General features: G+C 39.9%; 1 protein-coding gene across 1 annotated transcript; it reads right to left on the bottom strand.

Annotated features, from left to right (window-relative positions):
* Positions 1-10,231: 10,231 nt before the first annotated feature.
* LOC148727232 (uncharacterized) lies at positions 10,232-13,654 on the bottom strand (the record flags this gene model as incomplete). Its single annotated transcript, XM_088728640.1, has 1 exon — positions 10,232-13,654. A coding segment is annotated over one exon (2,961 nt), but the record flags the coding sequence as incomplete, so codon positions are not given.
* Between the last annotated feature and the right edge of the window lie 210 nt (positions 13,655-13,864).

The raw sequence follows: 13,864 nt of genomic DNA on the forward strand, positions 1-13,864 counted from the left end.
TAACTAGTTTTTAGCACCAAGACGAGGCTGAGGGGAACAGAAGTCGTTTCAGCAAGGCAGCGAACTATGCCTACTTTGCCGATATGAAAGTATCTGAGCTTCAAAAGTTTTTAAGAGAAAGAGATATTCAGATTTCGATTAACGGTAAGAGTAAGAGAAGGGCAGAACTACTGGAGCTATGTAAGAATGCAGCGGAAATAAAAGTTCCAAAAATTGAAGAGGAATCAACGAACCGCGATGAGTTAATTAATTCCAAAATAACACTGCCAGGAGGAAAATTACTTCCCCATCCACCTGGGCTCAGACTCTATCTAGTTGCATCAAATACTGCCGAAGGTTACTAGTAGTCTAGGCACAATAATTCTCACACTCTTCGCTGCCCGTGCCGTAGTGCTAATAAAAATATATCGACTTGTGTTTACGAACATATGGTCACGTGACAGGTCAAATGAGGGTCTCAGTGACGATAACCCTTTGATCAAAACATTAAAAGAATTCTCGAACGTGATTGGTTACTGAGTTTATAATGTTAACTGGCCACCGTAAGGGGTTTTAAAATCACACGTTTCCAGCGTTAGCCCTTCGTCAGAGCGAATGACGAAGGGCTAAAGCTTGAAACGACAGCTATATTATTAACTCTGTTGATAAAACCAGATTACCTTATTAGCCCTACCGACGCAGCACAACAGTTTGTTTAGAAACTTACTCCCTGAATTCATTTGCGATTGGTTATTGACCAACCCAACTTGAGCACTAATAGGGCAATTTAATAGCACAGTGTACCCGTCTGTTGTAGTCCTTAGTGAGATAGCTTTCCTCAGTAATAATGTAATAACATTTGGTCCAAAATGATTAGTTAAGCTCAAAACAGAATGATAAAGTACTTGAAAAAGCTTTGCGTCTGAAAAGTCTCAATTTTTTCTTTTCTCTACTCTTAATTCATTTTACAGATTTCTATGAACGTTTCAATTTTTTTTCACTTCTTTTGCAACAGCGTTTGATTCTTTATGTCTTCGCTTAAAATTTGTGCGCAGCTGGCCAGAATTGATCCCCTCGCGCATGCCCAACGTTTGACCGCTGATTTCAGTCGTTTTACAGTTATGCCTTAGAGCCAGAACGCTTTGCACGTTGCCTTCAATAAGGTCGAGCTATGCTTCATAGACGTCTTCCGCTAAAGCAGGGGGTTTCCTGTTCCCTTCTGAGTTTTCACGATATTTATGGGCCACAGACCTATCCCGCATTAATGCTAATAATGCTGAACCATAACGGCTAAAAAAGTAAATCTCATGTTGAATCAATACAAGTTTTAGCATTCTTAATTCGATCTAGTTTTACTCACATCTCAGAGCGAGAAAGCGTGAGCACAAATTTTACAACCTTCAACATAAATAGCCATTTTTAAAGTGCTGGTCAGCAGCTTCTTCGTCATTTACACCGGTTAAATTTAAGTCACTGAGTATATAATTTGAGCAGACCTATGCAGTACCTTTTTCATTTGTCGGATTTGTTGCATGCATCTCAAAATCAAGACAACATATTTTTTCTCAATTATGTTCTCTTATGGAGGAAAATTATCTTGTCTTTATTCATGTAATCACGAAAATATTCGAGACTTTAGAAGCAATATCTCTCTAAAGAGCTGTCACAAGGTCTGAATTGGGAAACAAAATGTGCATGTTAACAAGGTCTGATTAAGAAAGGAAAGGTAAAAATTGTACATCCGAGCCTGCAAATTGTCCGACCTACAAGTCTGCTGACTCCCTTGTCTAAGTTTGTAATTTGGTTGATGACTTGTCAACTCCATTACTGATAAGAACACATGCTTACTACTGTGACGTAACCACGCCCAGTCCCCTCTTGTTCGGCCAGACATTTTATCTACGTATTATAGCGCTTGATAAAAATTCAGAGAACGGTAAAATACCGCTAATGTTGCTAGAATATGTTCTAGAGTTAACAAATGGTAAACACCACAGCGTACACTATTGAGTTATGGATGCACGCGGGAGGTTGCTAAGCACGAAAGAAGCGTGAGAGTCGCTCGAGGCGACAGCCGAGAGCGACTCTAGCTTTTTGAGTGCTTAGCAAACCTCCCAAGTGCATCCATAACTCAATAGTGTACGCTGTGGTGTTTACCATTTGTTTTATAACATAACATTGATACATTGTAGCTAAAGAGTTCCCGTTTATTTAACAAATCTTACGCGACCAGAAAAAACAAGCGCGCGCGGAAAAATAGTCTTTGCATTTGCTCACGTCAGCAGGGTACACCCATGGGCAAATGGGGAACGCTAAATTGACCAATCAGAGCGCGCGCTTTACTTTGGTTATGTTATAATCATATTTTGATGTAAAATAATAAAAAAATAAGTGTCATAGAGACTTTAAATGCTGCACTGGTTTCCGCTGCACTTCCGCATTGAATTTAAAATTCACATCTTTACGTATTAAAGTTATCAAAGGATTAGCCCCTTTATATCTTTCAGATTTCATAGAAGTTCTCTCACCGCCAAGGTATAATTTACGCCGTAATAGTAACGGTATTCTATGAGCTAAGAACTGACAGTGGGTGACCATGGGTGACAGTGGGTGACATTGGGTGACTGTGCGTTTATGAATGCTGCCTCAAATGAAATGGAATAGACTGACTTTATTTGTTAGACAAGCAGCCACCGTTAGTACTTTCAAGAAATTATCAAAACCAAAAGATTACATACAGTTTATAATCTCTCATAATGACTCACTTATTTTCTGAGATATATGATTGGTTTATTACATTATTTCATCGATTACTGATGTGGAATTTTATCAATTCATTAACTTAATGTTTACTACAGCAGTATTTATCACAAGGCTTAATGAATTGACGGAAGTTATATTTTAATGCATTTATCGTTATCTGTAATGAGTTTTTACTATTAGTATCAATATTTTAAGGAATTGATGTGAGCACAGGATTATTTTATGAAATATGCGCCATACAAATGATAAATATCATTATTATTAGTAAGCGACCGTGACTTTCTGGTCACTAGACGAAATGAGGTTAAGGTTAAACTCTTAAACGAAGTAAGGTTGAACTTTTATGTTTACAACAACGTATCCGTGTTTTCACCGAACAGATTTTATTCCGAAAAATCTACAGCATATTTAAGTCTCACGGACACGATTTCTTTATCACTCAAGTTGAGAACAACTCCTGAATAGAATCTGCTAATGATTTTTGTTAAGATTTCTTTGATTTCTTTCCTAGCTTAATGTGTTTCTATGTCCAAGTGTTGCGCATGCGTTGTGTTAAAACTTCCGACGAACTAGAGCAATGCTAAGATGTAGACGTTCCCGGATTCAGTTGTCCGCGAATGCTATAAGGTGGCTGAACACAGTTTTTGATACCTTTGTTTCTTTCACCATTTTCTCCAAAACCCTTGATCTCTCGGTCACCAAACTGGCAGCTAGCAAATTAACAACACAAAATTTCTTTTTTCGATAGTTAAGCTGACGTATGTGACGTTGCCATGGCGACATGAACAGATATAAATAGGCGATTAAAATCGGTTTTGTTTCTTTCTAGAAAATCTAGTTATTAGATTTTCTTTATAATTTACATGCAACGAGCTTGTAACGATACTCACAAGTTAACACCATTTTGCTGACAATTTAACAGAGAGATCTTTGATTATCCCTTTTGATTATCCCTTGTTGATTATCCCCTTATTTCCTAAAGTATTTTCGTGCCAAATTTCGTGAAATTCTAATGAGTGGTTCTCAAGAAATAGGCATATTTCCGAGAAAGCAATTTTCATTCAGTCGCAATTTTTTTACTTACTACGCATGCGCTGCATTTGACTTGGTTCTTTCGGTAACGACGAAAAAGCTGAGAATTGCTGGGTTCTTTGCACCGTTAGCTTTTCTAACATATCTTTGCAATAAAAGATTAAAGCTCTCAATATACTGTGCTAACTATAGAGAAAAATAGCACAGATAGTGCGGATACGTGTTGAGTAAATAAAATAACCGCTCTATTGACGGCATGTTTGTTTTTTGCAATCCTTGTGCGCGCGCTAATTGCATCAGCAGAAACGCGCGCGAAAACTGTGTTCAGCCACCTTAAGTGGCACCTCGTACCTACGGCGATACGCCATCATACGTTTTCGGCTTGATGGGTTACTATCGAATTCGTTTAGTACGAGGCTTCGCGCGCCCTACTTCATTATTCTTTAAACACGCATTTATCTTATTCTGTTCACTCACTCATTTTAGACCAACATGAAAGAAAGCAGAGACTAGGAGCAAGTCTGTTCAGGAATCTTGTCGCATGTACCATGATCGCCTGATTTTCACATATCGTTGAACCACTGCCTAGATTCCCACCGAACACTACATGACTAGCCTCATCTTCTTTGAAGCGAGATTCATAGCTCCTTGGTGGAAAAAATCTCAGCAGATTGTTGATCAAAATTACAACTGGAAGATCGCGTATTTCGGATTTCCGCTTCGCTAGGCTGCCATTGAAAGAAACCTACAACCTGCCATCCCTTTCGCCAGAACTAACGAGCGGGAACAAAATTAAAAGGAACTATTTAAATTTAACTCCCCGGGGAAAGCTTCCCCGAAGGTTTCAAAGACGGTTCCTCCATTTTACGTTGACAGTTAAAAAAACCTCACGCATGAGCTGAATGAATGGGATCAGCGAACAAGTTTCGAATTTTAATTTCTTAAACGGTCAAACCTCTTAATTCACTTATAATCTACTGAAACTCTTAAAAACCGGACAATACATTTTAAGGTGTCTGGATGACAATTGCTGGAATAGAGCGCATGGACCATAGAGCGCTTTTGGATTAAGTGTCGTAAACTCCTTTCGTGTGTTTTAACACGGCTTTATACAAGAAGCTTAGTTGTTCGCCATGTTTGTTTGGGCCGTACGACGGAGCTCTGCTCGAGGTGAAAAGTTTCAGTCTCAGCACGCAATCGGTCAGATTGTCCGCAAAAATCTCACCGGAAATTATACTGAACACTTTCGCAGGTATCACAAGAGAACGTGTTTAAAATTTTGCGAGGTTCGTATAAAACACAATGGTTGCAGGCGTTCATATGTCGCTTTAAACGTTTAAACGAGATGTAAGCTTAAATCTTTCTAGATTTTTTGTATAATTTGCTGTGATTGAAACTTTGCCAATCCCGTGAAGTTATTTCGTCTCATGGGCCACGCAGGTATGTCGAGGAACTGGCGTTTACGCTTACGTAGCTTCCTGTGTGCGCCAAAATCTAATCTTCGCTTTGTAGTAAAGGCTTTCACAATATGGCCAAGGTTGCAGAGAACGTTAAGTTTGTGGACGACCTCCAGCAAGCGCTTAGAGAAAGCTTAGCTGTGTTTCCGGTCAGCTGATTAACATCTGAACAAAAACTTATTATCGAGAACATCGTGGGAAGGGGAGATGTTTTCGGACAGTTACCGAAGGGGTTTGGAAAGAGCTTAATCTTTCAACTGCTTCCTAGAGTGTTCAAATTCTTGAGCTCGAAAGGCCACGGATTCTCTTCTAGTTCCTTGGTCATTGTCATTTGACCTCTTTTGTCGATTGTTGAAGATCAGGTTAAATACCTTTGATCATTGGGAATCGATGCTGCTTTCATGGGGGAAAACTAAACCAAAGACCAAGAAATATTGGATTAAAAGGGTAGGTATGTTTTATTGTAAATGTCAGCTTAGTACATGGTCATCTACCCATATCTAATTTACAAATGGTAAACACCACAGCGTACACCATTGAGTACGCTTCTTTCGTGCTTAGCAACCTCCCGCGTGCATCCATAACTCAATAGTGTACGCTGTGGTGTTTACCATTTGTAAATTAGATGTGGGTAGATGACCATGTACTAAGCTGACATTTACAATAAAACATACCTACCCTTTCCATCCAATATTTCTTGGTCTTTGGTTTAGTTTTCCCCCATGAAAGCAGCATCGATTCCCAATGATCAAAGGTATTTAACCTGATCTTCAACAATCGACAAAAGAGGTCAAATGACAATGACCAAGGAACTAGAAGAGAATCCGTGGCCTTTCGAGCTCAAGAATTTGAACACTCTAGGAAGCAGTTGAAAGATTAAGCTCTTTCCAAACCCCTTCGGTAACTGTCCGAAAACATCTCCCCTTCCCACGATGTTCTCGATAATAAGTTTTTGTTCAGATGTTAATCAGCTGACCGGAAACACAGCTAAGCTTTCTCTAAGCGCTTGCTGGAGGTCGTCCACAAACTTAACGTTCTCTGCAACCTTGGCCATATTGTGAAAGCCTTTACTACAAAGCGAAGATTAGATTTTGGCGCACACAGGAAGCTACGTAAGCGTAAACGCCAGTTCCTCGACATACCTGCGTGGCCCATGAGACGAAATAACTTCACGGGATTGGCAAAGTTTCAATCACAGCAAATTATACAAAAAATCTAGAAAGATTTAAGCTTACATCTCGTTTAAACGTTTAAAGCGACATATGAACGCCTGCAACCATTGTGTTTTATACGAACCTCGCAAAATTTTAAACACGTTCTCTTGTGATACCTGCGAAAGTGTTCAGTATAATTTCCGGTGAGATTTTTGCGGACAATCTGATCGATTGTGTGCTGAGACTGGAACTTTTCACCTCGAGCAGAGCTCCGTCGTACGGCCCAAACAAACATGGCGAACAACTAAGCTTCTTGTATATAGCCGTGTTAAAACACACGAAAGGAGTCTAAAACACACTTCGCTCTGATTTGGCAGAAAAACACAAAGATTTTCTGGAACCAATCAGATGCCAGAGCGCCTGCGACCGTTTGGAACTAGTCTTGTAAGATAATGTCCCCAGGGGCTCTTCCGCCCTAACTTGAAATCGACTCACAGCCCCTGGGTCTCCGAGGATGCGGTATAGCTGCTTGGGGCCAGGCAGCTCAGAGTGATTTAAAAAAGATTCTCACCTTATAAAAGCGTGCACTCCGTTTGATTTTCTTCTCCAGCAAAATTTCTCATGCTATCCCCCTTTTTAAAACTTCGAGTATCCTACCATTAATATGCTCTATTTTAAAACCGTTTCTGCCATAATGCATGACGTTTCTACGAGCTCTACACCTAGGAATATTCGCGAACTTTTTATTAATTCTTCTGACGTCCATACATATAACACGCGTTTCTCTTCCACAGAGAATTTTTATGTACAGAAATCTAGATTGCATGTGAAAGTTAAGTCTTTCTCTGCGTCTGGTACGAGGTTATGGAACGGTCTAAACCCTGATTTGCGTAAGCTCACGAAAAGAGCATTTAAAAGGAATATTCATAAGTTGCTTTTGACTATACCTGGGATTGAGTACTATTATATTGACGCCCATTCCGGTTAGCTCAATTGGCTAGAGCGCTGGACTGTTGTGCGGGAGGTCGAGGTCGATGGTTCGAGCCCCGGCCGGACCAACACTCAAGGTCTCAAAATAACTGAGGAGAATGCGCTACCTTTCTATATAATCAAGAAATGGATAGACATTCTAGTCTTCTTGGATAAGGACGAATAAACCGTAGGTCCCGTCTCCTGCATCTATTAGTTAATTTGGTTAGGCAGGGGACGTTGAAGAATCCACTCACGAGATTACTGTGATGTTGTCTGGCCTGTTTACTGGGAATTGGGGAGAAGGGGGCATCTTTAAATAAGTTTCCTTCGATTGTTTGTAAACTGCTGATGCAGTCCGGCCAAAGTCCCCCGAAAAGTATTGTGATGCGCATTTGATCATATCCACATGTTAATTTGCGCAATATAAATATTAAATTATTATAATTGTTATTATTATTATCATTCACTAATATTGAAATTCAATACCAATGATTATCGAATATTATAGCTGTAGTACCTCGCTCATATCCGTATGCCACAGTTCTCCCCTCTCTACTTTCCAGTCTGCTCTGCCTGTATTTGATTATTATGTCTTGTTTTAACTCAGTAGTAATTTTATGTATTTAATTTGTATGACAACCGTACGTATATTTTAGCTTATAATGTAGTAAACTAATGCATGGCTTATAACCCCAGTAATACTGTAGTAATGAAATCTCTTTAGCTTACAATGTGTAGTATTTACTTATTTATTACTAATACCCGCCAAGACTAGCTAATGCTATATGCGAGTTGTGTAAATTTGCTTTTAATGTTCCACATCAGGAAATACCTCTAAAGGGGGTACCCTTAACAACTTATTCACGCTTTCATCACAAGTCGATTTCACTTCTGTAATGGACTGTTTTAAGGGGTTTCAGAATATCAGATAAAAAAACTGAAACGAGTTATGAACGCTTTCGCTTGGCTTGTTTACTGTGTGCCAAAGTTCCGCCATGTCACTCCAATAAATGTACTTATAAAGCTGCACTGGTCGTCGCTGTACTCGCGCATAGAACTTTAAAATTCTAATCTTTACTTCTAAAGTTTTCAAGGAATTAGCCCCTAATTATCTCTCGGATTAAGTAGAGGTTCTCCCTCTGTCGAGGCATAGTAGTAACGGTATTCTATAAGCTGGAAGTATGTTAAGAATTAAGAAGACAGTGGATGACTGCGCGGCCACGAATACTGCTCAAATATCATGGAATAGATTGCCTTTATTTTTTCGACAAGCAGGCACCGTTATTACTTTAAAGACATTATTGAACACCAAAAGGTTATGAACAGGTTATAATCTCTTAGAACGACTTACCTTTATTCTGAGATATATGATTAGTTTAGTACATTGTTTCATCTATTACTGATGTATAATAGATTTTATTTATTTCATGTTTATTACAGTACAGATCACAAGGCTTAATAAATTGGCACGTACGTATTTTGAACGAGCTCTATGAGCTCATTGACATTACGTGGGTAAATAAAGTATTGATTGATCGATTGATTGATGAACTTTACATTTTAATGCATTTATTATTACCTGTAATTACTTTCTCCTACTAGATTTAATATTTTTGAGGAATCGTTCCGCGCATATGATTATTTTAAGAAATATGCGCTATACAAATAATAAAAATCCTGAATATAATCTTAATAGGAGACCGTGACTTTCTACTCATTGACCAAGCTTTAAAACCCGGACCTTGGAGACCTTTTCTTCTGAGCTGTTTGCGCTCGAAAGTGACCTTTTTACCTTTAAACACCTCCATATTAAAAGATAAAGCACATGTATTTCGATGGAAACACTTGTCACTTCCAGTCCAAATTCCCCACCCCAGCAAAGGAAGGTTCCACTTTCCCATCCCGAGCACAGTCGACAGTTAATTGCTGCTGGTTTGCCTGGGAAGGGGAGGTGGGGGGGAGAGTTGAGTTACTATGATCGGCGTATAATGCGATTATGACTGTCACATTCTATCTGGTAAAACGTATAAAAGAGTGTTTAGTGGACGCTGCACGCCTTCCCCTCCGATCAAACTTTTGTGACCGAGACGACACACATTGCTTTACGTGACAGAGACGCTGGCTGCTGCATGAACCTGGATGAGCGTGACGATTTGAGATCAGTTTTGTTAATTTCACTTCTAGTTACGAACCAAACTCAGCAAAAAGTTCGTGTAGTTCGGATTTCCGCTGCGATGAGCCGCTAGTAAAACCTGCCGCCTGCCATCCTTTTTGCCAGAGCTAATTGGCGTGAACGAAAGGGACCATTCACAATCAACCCCCTCCTCAACGGTTTCAAAACACGTGAGCTTTGATTTGATGAATAGAATCAATGAAAAAGTCTCGAATACTTACTTTTAAAACAGTTTACAGCCGGTGAAGGAGTCAAAACTTTTTATAGTTCTCTTACATCCAATGGGAACTCAAAGTACAAACAAGCATACTGCCAGAAGCGCGGGATAATGCGAGTGACTAAGTCGCGGTTGGTTATTTAGTTTTGAATCTGATTGGTTTAAAAGGTGGCGCGAGTTTTCTGAAATATTCGCACAGTGTAGTAGAAGAAAACCAAAGAAATGTCGGATTACTTACATCTCACTATTAAAAGTTGCTCTACAGATGAACAACTCTCTTCAAATACGCACTGTTATTTCTGAACGCTCTCGCTCTGTAATGATAAAAAAGAAAACCCAGACTGCTAGAGCAAGCACTGCATGAAGTTCACGGGAATCCCAAGTAGAAACCTCAAGCAAAACCCAGCATGGTTACACCAAGAGAAAAAAATAGAAATGAGATCATGAGAACTAAGTTGTGAGGCAGACATACAAACAACTTGAATTAAGAGACAATTTCCATTTATTGGCTTTCCCGAAGCTGATAAGTTTATCACAAAGATTGACTCGTCGTCAACTTAGCATTGCTCAGATTCTATCACTAAATAACTATAACTAGATTTCTTAACGAATCAGCTCTTTCACTATCAGTCTCTCCTTTTTCAGTGTTTTGAGATTAATTCATGAATCAGAGAAACATAAAATGATTATTTACCTATTTGCACACGGGTGGGCCTCACATTTGGAAGCAAAAAACCGGAAAACCAAATTCTTATTATGGTACACCAAAACTCTGTGATGCTTGTATGATCATAGTCTCAGTTGGCCAGTAGTGTGTCTCAGAGTACTCTGTATGTACGTGTAACCATCTTCTTTCCCTAGTTTCGAAATTGAAATCTTTTCATTTAGTTCTGTTTTGGGCCAACATAATAACAGTGAGAGAAATTATACGGGCAGGTAACGCTCATTAATTCCTAATCCACTTTAGGCCACCCGAAGCAAAGTCTAGCTGCGATTCCAATCGGCCGCCCAAAACCTTGAAGAAGTCTATTCCTGGCATAGTAATCACATTCCTTAACAAGCCAAGAAACATCAAAGTCTTATTGCACTGAAGAAGCTCTGCAAATTCTTTAGCTCCGTCATCACCGATACGGTTTCTTCTCAGCTGCAAATGCGTCAGGGTTTGATTTGTTTTCAGTGCCTGTGCAAGAGCTACTGCGCCTCGATTTTCAATGTCGTTTTCACTCAAATCTAAACGTTCAAGAGTGCCATTAACCCTGAGACCCTCTGCTAAGGTTATTACACATGATGAGACGATTGAGGTAGATCGTAGATCTAAACGGGTCAGCTGAGTGTCATGTGACTGAAGAGCCTTTGAAAACGCTGCTGCTGATGAATCACCAAAGCGAGATGCGGGAAAAGAGTCCGCCTTCCCCAGGCATAAGTGAGTCAGAGAACATTTTGACTGAAGAGCCTTTCCAAGTTCTGTTAGTAATGAGTCATTAAAACCATGTCCATGAATATCTAGGTAAGTCAGCGAACTATTATACAGGAGAGCGTGTAGTATACTTCTCATCCCGCAACCACCAATACGCACATGTAAACTGTCACCACTCACATTTAAGCACCTTAAAGTTCGGTTAGACTCCAAAACTTGTGAAAGTGATACGGCTCCCCCATCACCAATGTCATTCTGTCCGATATTCAAGTCCTCCAACACTCTATTGAACTTTAACGCTTCTGCTAATGCTTCAACTCCGATACGTGTTATCTTATTATCAGCTGCGCACAAATGAGTCAAAGTGTGATTTGACTGGAGAAGTATTCCGAGTGCTTTGGCTCCCTTATCACCAATCCCATTCTTCCCGATATTAAAGTGCTCCAATACTTCATTGGACTTCATACCTTCTGCTAAGGCTTCAATTCCGATAGGTGTTATCTCACTATCAGCTACGCACAAATGGGTCAAAGTGTCATTTGACTGGAGAACTTTTCCGAGTTCTTTGGCTCCCACATCCCTTAGTCTGGCTTTACGCACATTTAAATGCGTTACCGTGTGATTCACCTGAAGAGCTGGAGTTATGATGTACGAGTAGTCCGTCAAATATAAGTCCGACAGAGTACCACTTGTTTTTAGGACATCAGCAAGTGCTGCTACTACTGATACGTCTAATTTTGCATTTGATACGTCGCTTTGCCAACTTAATGTCTTCAGTTTGCAGTTGGCCTTTAGATATTCAGAGAAAACGAATGGAAATCGACAGTCAAAGGTAATGCCCGAACCACTATGTTTCACTGTTATTCTATTCCTGGGAAAACAGCGTCCTAGCCTACCGGCCATCTTGATTTGGTAAGGTTTAAGTTCACTTTTAGGTTGTTCACATTGAATAATAGCATCAACTATTTTCAATAAGAACGAAAACTGCTCGTCAACTGGAAAGCGTACCATTGTCGGTTGCTCTAACTCCCAATCATAGTTAGTATCTTCACAAACAAAGACGTAACGTAAAGAGTTAGTATCGCTAGAGAATTGGTCAGGTGTTTCATGCTGAAAGGAAGCGCATATACTCGAAACCAATAAGTCAGCTGTATCATCACTTTTACTTGCTGCCATTGTGATGAGAAACTTCCACACCTGCCAGTACCTATAAATAGGGCTAAGTTGTTTCAGCAGGGCGGTTTTGTCCCCGTCAGCAGTTAGCAACTCATGCGCCATGTGGAATGCGGCGAAATACTCCTGAAAAGTCTTGTGGATAAAAGCGTAAGTCGGTTTCGCTTTGTCTCTGCTCTTACTGGCCTGCCGAGAAAGAAATCCAAGCTCAAGAAATTCGGTTGACTGATTTTGATTTTTCAGCTCCTCTAAAGTGAAACCTAATTGATCTTGTAGTAGAGCTTTAAGGGCCAGCTTTCCCAACTGATTTAGCGGGTCAGCGTACTCCTCTACGAGATTCTTGTCGTCCAAAGAGATTCTTTTCATTGATCTATTTATACGATAACTTCTAAGAACACAATTAACAATTTCAAAATACAACATGGTTCTGTTGTAAGGTAATACTCCATTTGTACCTTCAAAAACAAGACACAGAAGAGCTGTGTTCAGTGCATAGGCAGTCAATTCCCTGAGCTGTGAGTCCTTGCTTATTTCCTTGATCAGTGCCTCAGCAAGACTTGGATTCTCGTGCTTTCTGAAGTACTTCTTGATGTAACTGTCGGCATCGTCTTTGGTGTAGCCTACAATCTCAAACAGCGCGTCACAGTGTCGTCGAACTTTCATCCCTACCTCGTGTCGAGCAGTTAACATAACAAAGGTAAAAGGAAATGCTTTTCCTTTAATCAAAGGCAAACATTTTTCAAACAAATCACTTCGTAATTCATCCAAGCCGTCCAGCACCAACAAAATTCTAGATTGATTTCGGCGAATAAATTGGAAAAAAATTTCCTTGTCTTTCTTGTTTACATCAATTGGTAGTAGCTGAGCTTCGATAGCGGCCTCGATGTTGTCAGTCTCTATGTCACGACAAGTCAGCCGAAGAAGTAAGTCCAGTTTAGGAAAAGAAGATTCAGTTGTAATGTTCCCCACTGACCAATCATATGCAAGCTTCTGACAGTAGGTGGTTTTTCCCATCCCAGGTAGCCCCTCGATCAACGCCACTCTTGGTTTTTCATTTTCACATTCACATTTCCGTTTGCAGTCACATTTCTTAATTGGTCTATAGACCTCAGTCATTTGGACGATGTCATTTGTTAACTTCGTTCGTTCTATCTCCCGGCTAACCATCGTCAGTCTTGTAAAGATCTTGGACAGTTCGAATTGCAATTCATCTTCACACCAAGGGAAGGGACACAGTACAGTGCCTTTGTACTCTCGTCTGATCAGCTTCTCAAGTTGCTCCGGGTAATCTAAAAGGTTCAATTTAAGATTGTCATGTTAATCTTATTATTATACATTGTAGTCACCCTCTGTCTTCTCATTGGCTAAACGCCTACAGTTAATTCTGGGAAATAACGCAACCTACAGATTAGTGAATAATCTGTAGGTTGCGCGCGCAATGCATGATTTCCGGTGGAGCAATGTCAAGTTCACAGACAGCGAAGTAAGAATGGCTTCTCGATTCGCTTCATCGACCAAGCGAGAAAT

Source organism: Stylophora pistillata, chromosome 7 (assembly GCF_964205215.1).
Source record: "Stylophora pistillata chromosome 7, jaStyPist1.2, whole genome shotgun sequence".
Lineage (NCBI taxonomy): Eukaryota > Metazoa > Cnidaria > Anthozoa > Scleractinia > Pocilloporidae > Stylophora > Stylophora pistillata.